We start from the raw sequence: 21,082 nt of genomic DNA on the forward strand, positions 1-21,082 counted from the left end.
AAAGATTGGAAAAACAGTTCATAAAGCAGTGAACCATGCTCAACCATACAGATCAACAAGGCCTTCAAGTTTGATTCCTGGTGCGTGCTGAGTTAGATAGTCCTAGCCAAGGTGGGAGGTGGGTGTGCTTCTATTGGCCTCTATGTTCCTAGACTAAGGAGGGGTACAAAATAAACTGACCTGAGTGCCCACTGACTCCGGATGGAAAACACACGCACACTTGGATGACTATCGTATGCTTGTGTGTTTATCGCATTGAGAATCTATGTGTGTGTGTGTGTGGTGAGTATTGAGTGTGTGCATTCTGAGAGTGTGTGGGTGGGTGTTGGGTGTCTGTGGGAGGTGGGGCAGGTGTATATGTGTGCACACATGTGTGTACAATGGGTGAAGACAGGTTGCACTTAGCTGTGATGGTCCCAGCGTTTCCATAGCTTGCCTGATGCTCATTAGCTCCTTTTATGTTGGCTGGAATATACCACCTGAGAGGGCAGTGGAAGCAGGGTCAGAAGTAACTTAAAAAGGGGCATTGGATATAGACTTGGAAAGGAAACGTATTTAGGGCTATGGGGAAAAAGCACAGGCATGACTGGCCAAACGGCCTCCTTCTGTGTTGTATGATTCTATGATTAGTTTAATGCAGATTCCAAGAGATTGCTATCTATAAATTCACAAAAATTGCATGTGTGAGTCTGCCACTGAGAAGCTGAGCAGATGTAACAGGGTAAAAACTGTGAACTGGCACATGGATGCCGAATTCTGCAATTTAATATAAAAGTGGCTACTGCCTGGACTCACAAGTGAAGAATTGGTGCCTGTGGAACCAAACTTCAGTAATAGTTTACAGGAGAGGAGCAGAGTAAATCGGTGAACATGATGAACAAAAAAACAAAAAACAAAAACAAGACCTTTGTGTTGCTGCTGCTATAATTTAAATTTACAATTATTCAACAAACAAATACCCTTCGGTTTCTCATAAACTAGATTCTCTGATGACTTAGAGCATCCTTCTCAACCCATGAAGGTCAGCTCAATATTACTGAAGAAAAACATTTACAGGGAACAGATGGAATTAAAAATAATAGATGCTAAGAACCAACAATTGATTTAAAGATGGAAGTGATTTTGTCTTAAAAGGGCAACTCTGTGCTTAATATTTTTCAAAGTGGGACCAAAGTAATTCAAAGCTTTACCACTGCTTTGCTGCAAAGAAAAGGCTCTGCTTAGTCAATAGGTCTAGTGATATGATAGTGTGCTGCGACTGGCAGGTTTAGGGCAGGGCTGGTAACTGCGTGGTCACTCTGAATCTTTTTACATTCATTACAAAGCGTTCCACTTAATCTGGACCAAACAGAGTTCCTGTTTGTCGCAGGGTGCTAGCTAAATTTAAAACTTCTTTATTTTGTGACCCACGAAGTTAAACTTCAGGTTAAATTTATTAAAAATAAACTGTTAATTTTATTAATCTACGTATAATAATCTGATATTTCACATTATAAGATATAGCTTTTCAATGTTTACAGTATGTCTTACAGTTTTAATTTTTAAAAATTATTTGTGAAACCCAAAAGACTTAATAGCAATGGTTGTGCAAGGAATGAGCCATGCAGCAAATGTGTTGTTTTGTTGACATCTGTGTTTGTGCCTGTGCCTGAATTTGTGCGTGCTATTAGGGGCCATCCTTTTTGGATGTTATGTCCTTGAGTTTGAAATATAACCTGTGTGAGAACTGAGTATACATTTTCAGAAACTGAATTCTTGTGGGACATTGCCTTAGTTTGGTTCTTTAGTGCAGGTTGTTAAGTGAGAACTGATGTAGCGTTGCTGTAAATTGTTGCTTTGTTAAGGTGCTACGATTGAACAGAAATAGTGCCTACATCAGTTTTACAAGTCCATGGAAAACCGAACAGCACTGACACTCCTTTGTTGATTATTTTCTTCTGTTTATCTGAAGGTGTTGACTCCTGGTTAGAGTGTGAATCTATGGGTGTTAACTGTCCTCTGGTACTTCTGTCAAGTGGGCATTCTTCAGGCTACGCATTGAGTGTCAACAGGCTATTTGATTCCAGGGATGCGGGATCATCATAGCAGAACCTGATCCTGCCTTCTCCCATTCCATTTACCTATGCAGTCTCCAGTAGAGGTTGCTAGAGAGTGATCGGGACAGGATCTGCGGCACAATTATCTATGTCTCTAATGCAAGGGCACTAAGGCCAATCATAATGTCCTGACTGAGATTAGCTAACGTGGGCTTTTCCTGGTCTGTACAGCTCAGTGACTCATTGAGTTAATCAGCTGAGCCATTGGGCAAGCATGCTGACATTTCCACGGGTGGTACATACATCTCTTCAGCTTTTTATTTGTGGGAACCTTGCTCTGTAACGATAATTTGGCTTCCACAATGAATAGCTGAGTGCATATTGACAATTGTTTCTCTTGTTTATATGTTAGTGTGTTGTGTGTTATGGATTTGCAGTGCTCTGTAGGTGAGGGTCAGGTCAGTTTCGGGTAGGTGCCCAAAATTCCCACCACCGTATGGTCCAGATTATAGGAAACAGAAAACCACATGGATAATATATTTCAGTGTGTGAAGGGCGAAAGAGAGGGGGGTGAAAAAAGGCATCTTGTGAAAGGTCACCCAGCTGATGAGGGAGATTACAGGTTTCATTGTTGGCTATTGAAGCAAGGTTTTATTGGGGCGCTGTTTGTTTATTACTTGACGTGACCCGGCTGATGTGGGAGCTGTCATCCATTGTGCCACTAATGCTACTTTAAATTGCAAATCTGATGCCGCTCTGAGCATGGGCTGCAGATATGCTCCTTCTTCTTGGTCGTCACATTGCAAGCCCATTTTCTTACTCTGCATTATTGTCCGTGGAAGTTTGGATGTGCTGAATTTGCACTAGGGTGCAAATGTGCCCTCAGTTAGAAGCATAAAATGAGAGTCTGTTTGCCATTAATCAGCTCAGCTAATTGCTATGCGCTACCATTACCCATATGGTGCGAAGCCAGCTTGTCTTTTGGTAGCAAAAACATCCATAGTTTCAGTCAAGGACTGTTTTTAACTTTTTTTTTCAAATGATGTGTCTTCACAGCACTAATGTATGTTATATTAAAAGATGAATATTATATATATCAAGTTATATCATTTAGAGTATGGCAATTGCCCAAAGTAAGGTTAGCAAGACCAGATCAACCCTGGGCCAGTGCTCATTTGGTGATTTATAATGAATGTCCAATGATTTTTCAATTCCCTATATTATTGTACTGAGAAATTATATTTTTTCAAGTTAAAAGGGCACAGTGCCTTCTTGTTGCTCATCAATTTCAAGTCCGTTGCTTCCGTTTGGATTAGATTGACTTGACTTATTATTCTTCAGCTGGTTTTTAAATGGGTTCAATGACTGAATCAGACACATTAGCTTTAAGACAATCAGAGTGAAATGATTGTCAGATTTACAAGCCAGATAAAACACTTGTAAATTTCTGCACCGCAGCCCAGAAGTGGGACTCGGGCATAGACTGCCGTCTTTATTTAAAAATAGAAACAAAAAAAAAAAATCACAGATGTCCCACGTTCGATACCCAGCCTGAGCTGGATTAGTTGATCTCAGCTGGGGATGCTGTTGAAGTGCTACAGCTCACCTCAGTGTGCCCCCTGGGCTATGGAGGGGAATAAATCAGACCGGCTCCCTGCTGATGATCATTATCTATTCACCCTTGGTGAATACGTCTATATGTGGATGTTACGTAGAATATACAGCACAGAAACAGGCCGTTCAGCCCAAATATACAGAAGTTTATGCTCCAAACAAGCTTCTTCTTATCATACTTCATTTATTGAACAAGGGCAAAGTCAGGGTCGATTGTGATGTCCCTCAACAGATGTCCAAATAGTGTGCTGACAAATATCTTGGCTCACACATGAAGAATAGCCACTGGGGTGAGGTACTGATAGCAGCAGTGCCTGTGGAATCCGACCCCAACATTGGGTATTGCCAATAGATGAGGGGGCGGGGTGAGAGAGGGTGCCTGGCAAGAACAGCTTGCATTTATATAGCACCTTTAACATAGTAAAACATTCCAGGACACTTCACAGAAACATTATCAGATAACCTTTGATACCAAGCCACATAAGAAGGTATTAGGACAGGTGACCAAAAGCTTGGTCAAAGAGGCATGGCTTGAAACAGGAGAGAGAGGTAAAAATGCAGAGAGGGCTTAGAAGAGAACTCCAGAGCTTAGGGCTGAGACAGTTGAGTTATGGCTGCCCATGGTGGGGTATTTTGCCAATTAACACTCAGTACGCAATGAAAGGAGAAGAGAAAGACTTGCATTTATATAGTGCCTTTCACGACCACCAGATGTCTCAAAGCGCTTTACAGCTAATGAAGTATTTTTTGAAGTGTAGTCACCGTTGCAATGCAGGAATTGTGGCAGCCAGTATATGCACAGCAAGATCCCACAAACAGTAATGTGATAATGACCAGATTGCGTGGTATTGATTGAGCGACAAATATTGTCCAGGACACTGGGGAGAATACACCTGCTGTTCTTTGAAATAGTGCCATGGGATATTTTACATCCACCTGAGCACATGGGTGTCTCAGTTTAACATCTCAACTGAAAGACGGCACCTCCGACAGTAGAGCACTCCCTCAGTACTGCACTGGAGTGTCAGCCTTGATTTTTGTGCACAAGCCCTGGAGTGGGATTTGAATAGGTTAAGTGCATCGCATATTTGCCCATGAATTGCATTAATAGAGCGACACTCATACATGGCTCTCACATTAGAACCACTAGTACACAGGGGTGTGGTGAATAAGAGTTTTTGTATGATCTGCACGGCATTGTCCATGCTGCCAAAAATATAACTGTTTACTAACATTATCTGAAACTTGACTTCCTGCTCGTTCTATACATAATGCGTCGCAAAAGCTACAGCAGTCACATCGGACATAATACAGAATACAACTGTGTGTAACCTTAGCCAGAAACCTGGTTAAATACCACACTTATGGGCACTGATATTTCCTTTTAACTGAATGAAGTTGAATGAAGGCACAAGACCTGATTTTCAAAGGCTGTTTTACTCTAATTTTCTCCCTTCCTCTCTAATTGGGATGTGGTGTCTCAGGCTCCCAATACAATGTTCAAGTGGCCATCCTTCATGTGTGCACCTTCACTGTGAGCGGGGGCAGCTTTTCTGCCCTCTACAGGTGAGGTGTCGTAAATGGATTTGCTCGTATCCTCAAGGGCCACTAGATAGTGATCAGCAGCAGGATTTTGTCCCCCAAATTCTAGGGCACTGAGGAGAATTGTAACCCCCTAAATGTTGAGCTGGCGTACATCAGCTAAATTGAGAATCAAACGGGGCAGCTTATGGCATTTGCACTGGGTAATGGCTGACTGTACTTACTAGGCCATGACATTACATTTTAATAAAGTATCACTTCCAGTGTGGGTGTGAACACTACTTGACTCTTCACATCAGGTTAGTTGGAGTCATTGCTGACTAACACTGATAACTATTCATCGTGCTGTGATATTAACTTTATATCATAGCTCTGGTTATATCTTCTGAATTGAAAGCCTCACAATCTACGCAAACGTTTGAAGAAAATTACTAAATGGTCTTCGAGCTAAGATCAAATGTAGTACATTGAATAAGAAGGGTCAAGGCCCACAATGGGCTACCCTGCTTTCCCCCCCCCCCCACCCCCCAACCCCCCAAGGTTTATGAGCAAAAGAGATGAGATCACTCAGAAGCTAATGATTTTGTGATGTAAAACTTGGATTTTAAGAACTCAAAGATTATAAGAGGAAGGAAAGACTGAGGAACACATGACGTTCCATGATGTTTGTGATCTTGGGAATGAGTTCAAAGATAGTGCAAGGAGGATCTTTAGTGATGAGGAGGAGGGAGCTTGTATTTCAGATAAAGCTTCCAAACCCACAAATACCTTATTCTAAGAAAATGTTATTCCCAAACAGTATAAATATCAGAAACTGTTAACTGGAGTCGTTGGCAGGAACAAAAATGGCAACATTTCCATGAATTTTTGATTAGACGCAATTTACGCAAGTGTAAGCATCCATCTAGCGGGGAAATAACATTTGGGGAAGTAACAGACATCAGAAGAAAGGAAGGAGAGAAATACAGGAACAGATAAATAAAGATGAGTGAGAAATAGAATGATTCATTTGTGGTCCTGTCACTTTTAGTAGCACAAGACCTGGCTCCAGGAGAAAAAGAATGGGCAGGAAGCTTACAAAACTACATAATATAAGATCATACAAGACTATGATGAGTATCTTTGGCTTCACACAGTCTCTTAACTCATGATCTGTTGTGATAAAATGTCAATGAATGTAAAGTTTACATATGCATTGGATCCTTTGGTAATGCTACAGCTAGGAGCTTAATACTGGTGCTAACCACCCAGAGAGTAGTTGCCTTGACCTTTGGGAGTTGTCCCCCTTGCTTTAATGTACCAAATAGACCACTGCTGGTTGAGAGGCCTGTTGGAAGAAGTGGCACCTTTCTCACTGTCTCTGAGCACTGCTATGGATCTGGATTGACCAAAAACCTAACTGGACCAGCCTTTTAAATACTGTGGCTACAAGAGCAGCTCAGAGGCTAGGTATTCTGCTGTGAGTCACTTACCTTCTGACTCTCCAAAGCCTGTCCACTATCCACAAAGCATAAGTCAGAAGTGTGATGGAATATTCTCCACTTGCCTGGATGAGAGAAGCTCCAACAACACTCAATGGCATTCAAATACTCACGAAGCTTGACTCCACCCAGGACATATTAACCTGCTTGATTGTCACCCTATCCACCACCTTTAACATTCACTCCCACTGGTGCACTCTAGCTGCAGTGTGTACTATCTAAAAAATGCCTGGCAGCACTTCCCAAACCTGCAACCTCTATCACCTAGGAGGACAAGGGCAGCAACACTACCAAGTTCCCTTCTGAGTCACACACCATCGTCTCCCTGCTCCTTCAATATTGCTTGATCTAAATCCTGGAATTCCTTCCCTAACAGCACCGTGGGTGTATTTACACCACACAAATGGAAGCAGTTTAAGAAGGCGGCTCACTGCCACCTTTTTAAGGACAATAAGGGATGGGCAATATATCCTGGCTTGCCAGCGATGCCCACAATTCGTAAATGAATAAGGAGAAAAAAGTGTATTTTGAGAGCAATTGGGAAAGTGGATTATAGCAGGTGAGATATTAAAGAGCTATTGCTATAAACTCTGTTAATGACAAGAGGCAAGAGCATTGCACTTTACATCAATACAGCAGAGAGTGTGCTCATAGTGTTTTCTGTATTATTTGCTCATTTGGGGAAGTAGCAGAGTTGTACAAGAGCAATAGAATATAAATAACCTCAGTTCTATTAAAAAGGGTTTTTACTCTTTATATTCCACCCCCGCACTCTCCCCCAGCACCTCCCCACCCCCTCCTGCCCCCCCCCCCACATCCTGCTTAAACTCAGTGCACTTTTACTTGCTGCCTTTGCCATTCTGTTGCGCAGGGGCCTGATTTCAGTCAGTGACTGTTTTAGTTTACTGAGATATATTCACCATCTGTGATGGATGTAAGATGAGAACTAAAGAGTGCTGAGGAGGTTTGACCCATCCATTGTTTTTGAGATGGGCCTGCTTACCTGCCTCAGGTGAGTCCTGCTTCGCTGCTCACCTTTACAAAGGCACCTTTTGCCTCCCTAATTAGCACCAGCTGTCTAGGGGAAGTGGGAAGTAGTAATTTCCTATGTACAAGCACGGTCTCCCACTAATTTCTACCTGTTGTCATGTACAGCGATAGGTTTGGCAGTCGTTACTTAACCATTATGTGGTTGTTAAATTGTGCCTGCCCTGGTTGTTTAGTGCAGGGAGAGAAGGCATCAGTAATTTAAGCCATATGCAGCAATTGTTCCACACTGATTTCTACTTCTCTTCCTCTTCTCCCCCTCCCACAGTCGCTGCTGTGACAAGAAAAGTTGTGGCAACAGGAATGAGACGCCATCAGACCCGGTGATAATTGACAGGTACGAACAATTGTTTGCTCTTGGTTATTGTGCGACACCTGCCTCTCTGCAAGTGGTGGTGGTACATTTGCTGGTTGTTGCCACGTGTGTACGTGGGTGTGTGTTTTATCTTGAACATGTATAAACTCGCGGTCTCTCTCGTCCTGTTTTGCGTTCTGTAAATGAGCAATTTGTGTGCGAATGGCTTGGAAATTTTCTGGTATTTTGTGTCCCTCAGAGGCCCAAGCTCTCATTGACTCATCGTAATGAGGAAATCCTTTTTGCTTGCATCTCACAGATTCCCCTTTTCTGTGGTTTTATATATACATTGCATCAGGCAACTGCGCATTAATATATACACACATACAATATATATTAAACCCACTTTCTTCTGGTTCTGAGTAGCTGGAATCAGTAGAATGTTAGACGGGCAATAAGTGAAGAACCTGCAAGAGAATTGTTTTTAATACTTTGCTGTGCTTTGTTGTGGGAAGCATTATAGAGTTTCCACCTTCTTCTCAGATAACTCAATTAGTGAAAGCACAGCCAAGTATGGGGCTGAGCCATTCAATTCCCAGTCTGTGCCAGGTTAGCATGACTTCAGCCAGAATTGCAACTCAGGAGGTTGCTGCAGTCGGATTCTGTGTCCCTGAGGTGCAGGTGGGGGAGAAGATCAGCCAGGGTTCTCGCTCCTGATTGGCAATCAAGTGATTGATACTGGAGGGTGTACTGGTATGATGTTGGCTGAGGTCCTGGCCAGGTTGGAGCTGTGATGGCTTCCATGTCGAATTGCCTGTACTCACACGTGAGAAGCAGACACTTGGGAAAACACTGTAGAGTAGCCTGCTCCTGGGACCCTGTACATCAGCATGGGTCAGCACCTTCAGGAGAGGAGGGGAAAACAAATGGATGGACGACAAAAAGAGTGTAATCTTTTGAAGAATTAAGCAGCACGTTCAGATTGTGTCATTACAGTAAGATTGATTGAAGAGCAGAATGGTCTGTTTTTTGCAGCAGACAGCGATAGATCCCATGTGTTTGCTGTGTTTTATTTTATGCACTGATCTGTGGAACAGGGAAAGCCAGAATTGAAGGTTTCACTTCAGTGGAGTATTATTGAAAGTGTCTGTATCCACTCTGTGTGCATGTGCAGGCTGACACGTTAATAGCTGTTGCTACTGTAACGGTGCCAAGCAAAGGAAGGCTTCTTTCAACTTTAAAAAAAAATAACAAAAGCAGTGATAGGATGGGATGATGATTTCCTACATTGACCAGGCTGGGTGGACAGGCCAGCAATCAGGAAACTGCATTACTGGCCACCCATCAGCAGACTCAGCATTCAGCTGGTCGGCAGGTGCCCAAGAGTATGACAGCCTGAGGGAGACTGTGTTTAGATCGGTCAGCAAAGTGCTGCTGCTTCCGATGAAACCCTCTCTTAAGGTGGACGTCGGTGCCTCCGTTTCCAGCACTAGCCTCTCATTCATGTTACAGCCGAACCTGGGGCAGCAGGTGCAGTAAGGTGGATGTAGCAATAGACAGACATCCCTTCAGGGAAAATCCTAGGCAGAACAACACACAAGAGAATGTCTTCTCACTCTTCCTGAGGAGACCATCAAGTGTTAGAGGCATTTGTTGTGCAACTGTGAACCATTTAGTAGTTGAATAATGGAGCTGGTTGGGTCACCAAAGTTTAAGTGTCGCTCTAAGTCTTGTTTACACTTCGGCAAGATTTTTTTTCATTCTTTGCAAAGTTATAACATGGCAGATTCCCATCTGGAAAGGCAGACTTGCATCACATTCAATACACTTTCCTATTGCTGCTGCTTAAACATTGTGATCCCTGTTTTATTTTCGTCATCACTTGCTGGGGAAGATACAGGGGTGCGGATTGACTCCCTCCCCCACTTCCCCTGTTCCCCGCCCCTATTAAAGGACACTGATTTCTTTGGGATTCTCATAGGAAGAGTGGGCTCCAGTGATGCAGCCATATGGAACCCTGCCTAGGGCTGAAATCCTCCCCTGGAAAGCTACATGGGGGAGAAGGGAATAGAAGGATGTGGGGCAGGGCTGGATGAGATAATTAGACTGGGAGCAAGCTCATGTGCAATTAAACATGGGCATCGATCCATTGGCCCAAATGGCCTGTTCCTGTGCTGTGGGTTTTATGCAATATAAAGACCTGAACAGGCCATAAATGTGGAAAACTATTGCTGAGGTGTAGAAAAGGAGGAATTAACTATACTCGGCCTCTGGCCAGGAAAGAAAAATGCAGCCTATGGTATCCTGCACAGAACCTGGCAGCCAGTAACAATTGCCACAGGCTGGGGGTGTAGTGGGGTGAAAAGATAAACAACCCTCAAAGTTGTACTCCCTGCAGCCGAAGGCACCAGTTACCATCCAGCAATGGGACTACCTCTGTGTGGCAAATGCAACTTTCTTTATTCCAGCATTTGGTTTGGGATCTAAACATAAAATTCCCACTCGGGGAATTGTCGGGCCTTGCGTAATTCCGATTGTGAGCTGGCTGGAGATTTATTGGAACTCAGCACTGGTGTAGCTGGAGTTTGGCACAGATCAGTTCAGTCAATGTTGGGCCCTGATCCTGGGTGAATCTGCTGCTCTGGAAGTGTAATTTGGGCTTTAGATCACTGGGGTGCACTGCAGCTGAAAGAAAAAAACCCAACTTGTTTATTAACAGAAAGGGGCTTGTTCGTCTCTCAATGGAAATCTCAAAAAATACGCAAACACAATGGAGGTAAAATTCAGCTCTGATCGGACCCACTGTCAACTGCAGGGGATCCTTGGCTGTCAGTCGTAAAGATCGGACTGGACACCATTTGATGAGGGCACCTCATAAGGCGCTTTTACAGTAACTAAAGATTGGCTCCTGTCTCAGGGTGGGCGGAAAGACCTCTGTACACCCGTTTCTCTCCTCCCCCCCCCCAAACCCCCAAACCCTCTTCAATGTGTTTTGTCAAATCTTATCGTATAATGTGAGCCCCGGATGAGTGGAAGTGTGTTGGGGCAAGTGTTTGATGATGGGCTGGAGAGGTCTGTGGGGCAGGAATCAGCTCTCCACATTTACTTCACAGGAATGGTTGACCTTAACATGATGGGATATCTGTAGAGCCACATTTTCATAGCATTGGTTGCAAATAGTTGGGCTCACTACACTGAGCTGCTTCCTGAGAGGGAATGAGTGTCTCCTGTCACGACATCTTGTAACATCCAAGAGTGCCATAGATTATCTAGCTGATGTGGAAGTCCGAATGACTGACTCAAAGGCCAGTGCCAGTCAATTGGTTCTTCAAAGAATGTGGGTACCTGGGCATCCCTTGGTAATTATGAGTCACTGATCTGATTGAGGGGTTCAGCAACTATCCGTAATCTGAACCTCCAACTTTAATACCTCTCCCGTCCCCCCATTACTGCAGTGAGATTCCAGGCACAGACCTCACTGTCTGCTGTTTATTAATGATCCTGACTGTTTTGATTTTAATGTGGATTTAGTTTTGATTCTACTTTGGCTCAGTGTAGACACAGGGTGTTGATGCTTGTCATTGATCTGTGATGGATGTCACATTAGGGATTTATGTGGAATCGTTGTGAAGCTTTATGGTGTATAGCTATGATAGAGTCTGAGCTGATGTTTCGATATATATACATACCCATAGATGTTTAGGCTGATGTTCAACGTCCCTCTCTTTTGGCTTCTTGTTATCTGACATGCTCTACATTTACGTTTTCACAGGATAGAAACAGAACATCCTCCTGGACAGGGGAACTGAATTAGAATCAGGCAGTATGAACATGATATGCATTTTATATCAGACTGCATTCATAGGGAGCATGGATTGGAGCATCCGGGTTATGGTGTGCAGCATAACACTATTCTCCCCTTGAGGAGAAGATTGCTGAATGGCCCCTTACATCCAGTTAGACATTGCACTCCACCCAGTGTCAAAGCCAAGTTGTGCGAGTTGGCCTCTCTCCAAAACTCTGAACTTGTACTTGTTACTTTTATTCATTCATGGGATGTGGGCGTCGCTGGCCAGGCCAGCATTTATTGCCCATCCCTAATTGCCCTAACTGAGTGGCTTGCTAGGCCATTTCAGAGAGCATGTAAGAGTCAACCACATTGCTGTGGGTCTGGAGTCACATGTAGGCCAGACCAGGTAAGGACAGCAGATTTCCTTCCCTAAAGGACATTAGTGAACCAGATGGGTTTTTAACGACAATCGACAATGGTTTCATGGCCATCATTAGACTATTATTAATTGAATTCAAATTCCACCTTCTGCTGTGGTGGGATTTGAACCCATGTCCCCAGAGCAATACCCTGGGTCTCTGGGTTACTAGTCCATGAAAATACCACTACGCCACCGCCTCCCCACACCTCTGTCACTTTCTCAACAGCGCTGAGTTTGAATGCATAGAATATTTTTAAAACTTCATTTCAAAGTACATTGCAGAATAATGGTGTATATTGTACCAAAAGGCCTAATCATTATGCAATGAAGCAGATCCATCTTATAGACATCACCCATACTGGGATAAACTAAAGATCTGGCCACCAAGCATAAAACAATTTTGTTCAGCTTCTCTGCTGAAGGCCTTGTCTCTTAGGGGTTTTCATCCCATAGGAACTGGGCAGCCCTGCAGAACCTCACCAGTTCTTCCCGTAGTTAGCGCCCTTGGGCAGCATCATGACTGAACTCAATCCTGCCCTTTCAGGGCATCAGCAGAAATGCACATTCCAACACAGGGGATCACTGGACACAGAGCAAGATCAGGAACCATGTGTACTGAGACCAGCTGTAGTACTGCTGCTCCCCTGGATGAAATCAGCTAACTCTGCGTTGACCAGGACAGGGCATCTGGTTCCTTCTGGTCTCTATGGCTCAGCAGCATACTGGTTGATACAGTTAGACACTGATCTACAGGAGAAGCTCTTTGCTCCCTGCTTTAAGTCCTTTTCATATGGATATGATGGGAGTTTAACCAAGATAGATTAAATGCAACATTTTTTAACCTAATTTAAAGAGCCTTCTTCTGTAATAAAAAAGGGACAGAGAAGGGACAAAAAAGAAAGACGAGAGAGAAGAGCTATGTATTGTCATCACTGCAATGACATCACATGCGAGTGATGCAATTTTTCATCATTTTCATCCCAACGTCAGGTCTTTGTTGACAAATGGGGGAAGGTTTTGCTGAAGACTTCTTGTTCACACAAACAGTATCCTTTTAATCGCAAGCCATCAATATATGCAATGTGAAAAGAAAGGTTTGCTGACTTATCTTTTGCAAATCACTGGCCCTATTAACATTGGAAGGAGGTGATGCAGGGATGGAAACAATTAACACAAGAAAAGCTTGTTTGTTTTAAAAAAAAGCCTAGTGACGTTCAAACTGGATTTTATGTGAACTGCATGGGATAGTTGCAAAGAGGGTATAATTTTTATAATGTATCCTAGTAAAGTTGGTACTGTGAGAAATTATGAATGAAATCCAGAGATTGGGGTATAACGAGAGACAGATTTTTTAGTTTAGCTGCTCCAGACCTCTCTGATGAATGATACAGTGAGGGAACCAGTTTGAGTGATTAGTGATGTGTGTGAGTGTGCTCTGTGTATCTGGTTTGGGTTACCTGTTTTGAATTAGTGGGGCTCCCATTGTTCCTGATGAGCCCTTGCCCCAGTAGGATAATTAAACTCTTCCTAGGCCTTGGCTAACCCTGCCAATTTAAGTGGGATTGCATGCAGAAGAAAGCTGATGTCGTGGCTTACTGTTTACTTTGCCAGGAATGTCATAAGAGCTGCCAGGATACTGACCCCCGATGCATTAGTAACATAACCATTGCCAACACTTTCTGATATCTGTCTCCCTGCCAGCGGTTTATGGTGTTTTTTTGTTTTTAGAGGGAGAGAGCGAGGAGAAGCGAATGAAGGAGCCATTTTTGTGTGTTTTGTTTTGCACGATCTACCCGAATCCTCGCAGAGTTTGCTTATTATGTTGTGAATTTTTGTCATAGATTTTCCCATTGTCTGTGATAGGTGAGCAGTGCCAATAGGTTGCAGTATTTTGTAACATTGTGCACAATAAGGCTTCCTTTTAACTTGTGGATTGTGTTTTCTGTGCAGGAGATGGTGCTATTTTAAGGACTATTTAATTATAGGCTGTTCATAGCTATTTGCTATTGTACAGTCTCCTCTTTTCAAATGGCAGGCCTAGCCCACGGTTACCAACTCTGGTTTGATGTATTCCTGGAGCTTTCATCATATGACTTCCCACCTCCAAATACTCCGCCCAGTAAAACAACCTTTTCCCCAATCTCTAATTTTTTTTTATAAATAATAAATGAAAGTGTTCAAAGAAATTAAAAACTCATAATTTCAATGCTGATATGATTTTTCGCCTGGGCTGCTTGCAGCAGTGTCCAAGACATTAATCTTTGATTCTTAGAGACTCCAGGGCAATCCTGGAGGGTTGGCAACCCTAGATGTGCTGGATGGTTCAGTGGGTAATTACACAACCTTGTAAGGAATCTAGACTAGGAAGGTTCCAGATTTGATTCCTGATTTCATTTGAGGCAACATTCAGGGCACTTCACCTTGATGCCTCCTCCTGCCCCAAGAATAGAAGTAGAAAAATCACCCCAGTTCCCATTCCTGATCACCATTCAATGACTGAGACAGCAAAGTGTGATTATGAGAGGAGGACATAATTAGGATTGGTTTGAATACCTGCCTCCATGGGTTGAAAAGCCTGCTTAGAAGGGTACATTCTGGCAAGGGTTTTCCCACTTCTCTGCTGTAACCGTGGCAGAAGAGTAATGCAAATCATGGATAAACAGCACAAACACAGTTTACATATTTTGTCCAGGATAACCACATTTCTTCCCCTGAAGTTATGCAGACCAGAAGGACAAGCCCTTTGGAAATTTCCCCATTAGTGTCTAGACCTGGATTACTCATTAACACTTTGTTGAGGGCTGTTCTATCTGGACCATGTCAGCAGGCTGCAAATGGACACTCAAGATGCACTGGTCAGCAGCCTTCTCTAGGGCCACAGGTGAATGGAGCAGCTGGGCCACAAGAGGCCGCATGGCCAGAATATATGAGTGCCAACTTGTCCAGGCTTGCTTATGAAGAATGGACATTCATGTACAATCTCCCAAGGCTGCTGATGATTATGAAACTATATCCCAGGGTGAATCAGTGATGTGTTCGATTGATTCAATTTGGCTTGGGTGAAGGGGGAGAGGTTGTTGAGAAAAGCCAGTCTATCCAAAGCACAAAATCTTGCACGTTACTATTACCTTGAAGAGACCAATAACTTTTATGCCACTCCATAAAAGCTACTAATACATTACCATTCCAGAGGGTTTATTAGATTTTTTTTACACAGGTAATTAGCATACATTGTACTAATTATGCTGGAGAACTAATGACAAGAGCTTTTATTAATTAGGTTTCCTTTGCATGCACTGGAAGTGGCTGGAACCATGACAATTACTAAACAAATGAACCTAATCACCAAACCAGACACACACACTGAAATTATTATTTTTAATTATTAAGCTCAACATGTTATGTTTTCACTCTGCTATTTGCCCCCCTCCATTCCTCTCTGTCATAGTCGCAGGCACTGGTCACCTTCAATACTTCATCTATGCTTCTATGTACAAGTGAATGTTGACAGGGTATCCAATTGTGGGGAATGTTACAGCCCTATCCTGTCCCTCACCTGGAGTCCACATGTGCATACTTTCAGCAAAGATTGGCATGTTGATTTGAGGCAGGAAGCCTGACTGTTTTCCCCTTGCTTAACCCAGAGTGTTGAGGCAAAGCCCCTAATACCACCCTGGCTGATATTGACCAACTTGGCAAACACTAAGATTGGCATTCTTGCCTTCATTAGCTGAACACTGCTATGGGTAGTGCCTTTACCCACTGACCCATTGAGAGCATACTGCCACGTTTTTCTTCAGAGTTAACCACTGCCTAGGTGCTGAGGGACCATTTTAATCTCTCTTTACCACAACGCCCTTAATGTCTCTGACCTAAGGAAGGATTGCTGCCATTGACCATTGCTGCTGGATATCATCCATTTATTGATCATGTTGGGTAAAGGTATGAGTCGACTCAGTTACGGATGCCTGTCATGGAGGATTAGCTGCTCTGATTTTTATTTTCCTCTTTCCTACCTCCAGGCTCCCTCTTTTTTTCTCTTCTCTTGAAGCTGCTGACTCATGTTAAGTATGCTTCCATCAGCACCTAATGCCCCTGGGTAACTGGCCATTGTGCAAGTATAAGCTTGGATTCATCACATGATTGTCTGTCTCCAACTGCCTCACTCCCCCACTGCCAATGGTCAACGGACATGTCCATCCTCGCAGGGCACTGGCTTCCTAATGGAAAGTGAACAGACTCTTCATTAACTGATTATACATGATTTTTGTCTGTCAGTCAAACTGCCTTTTTGCCCCATTACCAATATTTTTACAACTAATAAACAAAAATGTTCAAGAAAATTAAATAATGACGTTGCCCAGGCGATTGCTCTTGAATTCCTGGAGACTCCAGGACAATGCTGGAACATTGGCAACCCTCGTGTAAGCAGAGGTGGTGAGTGGCACCTCTTTGATATGTTTACTTGAGTTTCACTTTAGATGATGCATGTAACCCCTAAACCATTGGGAAAGGCCTCTTTTAAGAAGTAGTCAAAGTCAAGAGAGAAGTGGCTTGAAGCAATTTCAGTAAGTTACCTATAGACTCTGGGGTTTTTTTCAACGCACTCCCTCAGGTAAAGCCTGAGGCCTTTATTCCTTCCTTTGATACAGATTTTAGGATCATCTGTAATGGATGACAACAAAGTTAGTATGTGGTCCAAAATATCTTTGTTTCATGAATTCTAAAAAATGCTTGAAACTCAGATTAAATTAGAAACAGTGACAGACGTACAACAGATGAATTGGAGACTGGCACCTTCCAGGAGGAGGAGTGAGAGCAAAATGCACTGACAGTCAGACAGCAAATTGTTTTGGTATCTATCTCAATATTTTCTAGGCAGCTATTAACTTTGAATTTCAAGGGTTTAAAATCTGGTTAAAACTGTTTGAGGCAGTACATTTTTAATAAAAGTATAAGCCTGTTATTTGACACCTGTTTAATATTGATATTCTTTGTTGTCTCATCCATATGCTGCTCGCAGGAGTGTCACTTCTTGGGCCTTTGACTTTTTTCAATGAGATTACTTCAATTACCTTCATCTGAAGTCATTCAAATGGACATGCAGGCCGCTGACAGCTAATAGATTTTTTTTGTGGCCATCCTTCTTTATTTTCTTCCTTTTATCTGATACAAAAATTATATATTCTCTTGTGGGTCTCTTGGCATGTGCATGGGGTCGGCGATGAGGGTGGGGGGGTGGTCTCATCAAGAAATATGGGAAGGAAAGAGGGCAACTTGCTGCCTGATAAGCCTGACAGCAAAGACCCCAATAGATCAGAGTTAAATGCCATTAAAGCTATTCAAACGTGCTCGTTTGTCTTTCCTGAAGTGGGACTGGACTACTTTAGCAATCCTATCATCTAGCTGCCTGATTCTGCAAGAAGTGTTCAGAGTTGCCCACAGGCCACTGCTTTTCTCCACCCCACCACCCCCCCTCTCCCCCCAACCAGCTTGCCTTGTGCCATTTGGGCAGATCAGATGACAATGTCCCCAGGACACAGAAAACCCAATCAGCTGCTGTCTGTTTACTACTCCTTGTCTCCCAGAAGGCCAGTGGATGTGCTTGAAAGCCTGGAGATGGCCAATGGTATCTTGTGTAGGAAGGAAGTTGCTTTTCCTTCTATTTTAGATAAGGTGTCATTCATAAGAGCTGCTTGTTGAACTAATCAGGTTAATTGAGAGCTGTGAACAGCAGTCAATGAGCTGATCTTTCCTTCCTGTCAAGGCTGAGCAGCTGGGGGAAGGGCAAAAATGTTTTATCTAATTGATTTAATTTCTAACTTTAAAGGACCCAGTGGGTCATGATCAGCGATTTTTTTTAGACTTTTCTGTAGTCTTGTTTTAAAGAGGCACTCTCCAGTTCAGGGAGAAGAAAGTAGATGAACTTTTCGCCTTTGTTTTCTATTTCTCTCCTCATCCCTGGCGATATTGAATTTTTCCTCGATTTCAATTTACAGCAATACTCTGGATAAATATGTAAACACAGGTGGAGTAGACTGTAAAGATTTGTGGAGTATTAGGGTTATAGACTATAAAAGAACATGGAGTATTGGGGTTACAGACTATATAGGTATATGGAGTGTTGGGGTTACAGACTATAAAGGAATCTGGAGTATTAAGGTTACAGACTAGAAAGAAATGTACAGCATTTGGGTTACAGAACATTAAAGTACATGAAGTATTAGGGTTACAGACAGGAATGTGGAGCAGATGGATTACAGACAGTAAAGGTACTTCGAATACTAGGATTACAGACTATATTTATAGTCTGTATAAAGTCTATAATAGTTAAATGTATCACAACCTTTTAAATGGCTCTATAAATAAAAATACTGCTGCATAATTAATGTGAATCAACATTGTACGGGGATAAATTATCTGACCTCTGCTGATCCACGGCCTTGATATTCTGCTCAAAATGTTTAGTTTCCAATGCAAATTGAACTGGCAGTCTAGTGACCCTGTTAATGGACTAATAGTTTTGGCAGTTTTCATGAAGGGCTGAGGTTGAGATTGATTTGTTTGCAGTTTGGAATCAAAGGGAAAATTTCAACACAGGAACAGGAGATTGCTGAATCCTGAATATTTCTGTCAAGGGACAAAATTGTGAAGAGAAATGCTGCATTCTCTTATTTAGAACCTGAAGACGTATTCCTCCAGCACCTCAGCGAAGTGGCTGCTGTTCATGTGTAAGCCTGGACACTGAGCATCTTGGTTGTTCTGTCGTGCGGCGCATCATCGCGGAGCCCAATCCTGGACTTTCCCAGTGTTCAGGGAGTAACTGGATCTCATCGGCAGTGGGCGCGTTGCATCAGCTCCCGCTGTGCTGTTCACTTAGAGTCTATATGCACACGCGAGAGAACAGTCAGTTGGGTGAGGTACCAGAGGGCCCCAGTAGTATCTACCACCCCCAATCCCAGCATGACTGAGTGCATTTGGGCGAGAAGGGGAGAAAGCTGGAAATAAAAAAATGGAAGTCCTTCTGAGCAAGTGCAAAGGACCTTTCTGATTTTGGTAAAGATTTTCTTGCAGATATAGCAATTGCCAGAGTGAGATAACACACCAAATTATAGTGGAGATATGCTTTCAACTGACTATAATGGTGTATTTAGCGTCTTTGAGCCCATTTAAAGAATGAAGTGCAGACTTTAGAGAGTTCTGTTTGTTTTTTGATACAGTGAAATCCTGCTATCTCTCAGCTATTCCTCAACTTGCTGATTGAACTCAGTTTCACAGAGCCAAGTTTGGGGCTTTTAGACAGAGCGTTTATATATTTTTAATGCATGTTTATGCTGTCATAAAGCCTTTTTGCTACTCTGAATGTGCTGTGCGTAAAACTATCAGCAATTTTATCAGTGCAGCATTCTCCTGCACGTACTCTGCCTGAAAAAGAATATTTCAGAGTGTTTTTCTTTATAATTTCCTCCCCTGATCTTCTGAAGGTGTTGGTATTTACAGGGGTGCTTGCTAACAGTTTCCCCCATTGCTTTGCTCAAGTGTCTATGCTTCATGTGTGAGTCTAGACAGCAAATGTCAGCAGGCTATTTTACCATGGGAGAATCAGGATTCTTTCCTCACCATGAATCATTCCACTGATTTGTTTGAAGGGGTGAATATCAAATATGGACAACAACAACTTGCATTTACATAGTGCCTTTAATGTAGTAAAATATCCCATGGCACTTCATACAAGTGCTATCAAACAAGATTTGACACAGAGCCACATAAGGAGACATTAGGATAGGTGACCAAAAGCTTGGTGAAGGAGATAGTTTTAAGTAGCGTCTTAAAAGGAGAGATAGAGAGGCAGAGAGTTTAGGGAGGGAATTCCAGAGCTTTGCTATGCCTTGGTGGCTGAAGGCACTGCCGACAGTGGTGGAGCGAAGAAAATTGGGGATTGGCAATGAATGCAGACTTCTCAAAGTCCTGTAGGGCTGGAGGATGTTATTGAGATAGGGAGGGGCATTGAGGAATTTGAAAACAAGGATGAAAATTTTAAAATCAAGGTATTGCTGGACTGGCAGTCAATGTAAGTCAGCGAGCGCATGGGTGAACAGTACTTGGTGTGAGTTTGGATATTGGACTAGCATAGCTGTGAAGCCCTCTGTGGGAAAATATCCTGCTGTCATTTACTATCTAAGGTCATTCATAAAGACCAGCCACTTGGGCAAGGTTTTGGAGGGCAGCCAGTGCTATGAACCCTTCTGCAGCAAGGTGTTAGTGCCTATCCTTGGGATAAGGTGTGAAACCAAGGCTCCGATTACTTGTTCAGGTGGACATTAATGATTCCATGACAATATTTGAAAAGAGCAGGGTGTTCTCCAATATCTTATCCAAATTCTTCCCTCCGCTAACGCCATCAAAACAGGTCAATTAGTCGTGTTTGTGGATCCGTTTGTGTTCAAAAAGGCTGTTACAATCATCCGCATGACAATTCACTGCAATTAAAATTAATTCATGTGTCGTGCTTTGAGGAATTGCTATGTAAATCCAGTTTCTTTCCGAGGAGGAGGCAAAGGGGAGGAAATGAAGTATTAATTCTATGCAATGTAAGAAAGGAAAGGTGGAAAACATATCTGGAGAAGTTAATTCTGTGGAAGTATGCGAGTGATTTGCTTCTGAGTGGGGAGAAAAAGCTTACATCTCAGTTAATTTAAACAAGATTTCCTCAAGTTTAGTTCTGTAACTTAAATGAATGATTTAAATTGTATCAGCGATCAGATTCTCACTGATATTCCCAGGAAAGAGTCCCGTCAGTGGATTATTTTCTTTAGCACTTGGGGATAAGGGAAACTGTTAGTTTTTAAATTGGAA

The 21,082-nt window shown here is 42.7% G+C and overlaps 1 protein-coding gene across 5 annotated transcripts in view; it reads left to right on the forward strand.

The window, feature by feature from the left end:
* ebf1a (EBF transcription factor 1a) overlaps nt 1-21,082 on the forward strand; it is a 523,139-nt gene that overhangs the window by 11,599 nt on the left and 490,458 nt on the right. For all 5 annotated transcript variants that reach the window (XM_068043198.1, XM_068043197.1, XM_068043199.1 and 2 more), the window contains exon 6: nt 7,989-8,057. In XM_068043198.1, coding sequence (XP_067899299.1) covers nt 7,989-8,057 — 69 coding nt within the window. The remainder of the gene's footprint in view (nt 1-7,988; nt 8,058-21,082) is intronic.

This window comes from Heterodontus francisci, chromosome 12, assembly GCF_036365525.1.
Source record: "Heterodontus francisci isolate sHetFra1 chromosome 12, sHetFra1.hap1, whole genome shotgun sequence".
In the NCBI taxonomy this organism is placed as follows: domain Eukaryota; kingdom Metazoa; phylum Chordata; class Chondrichthyes; order Heterodontiformes; family Heterodontidae; genus Heterodontus; species Heterodontus francisci.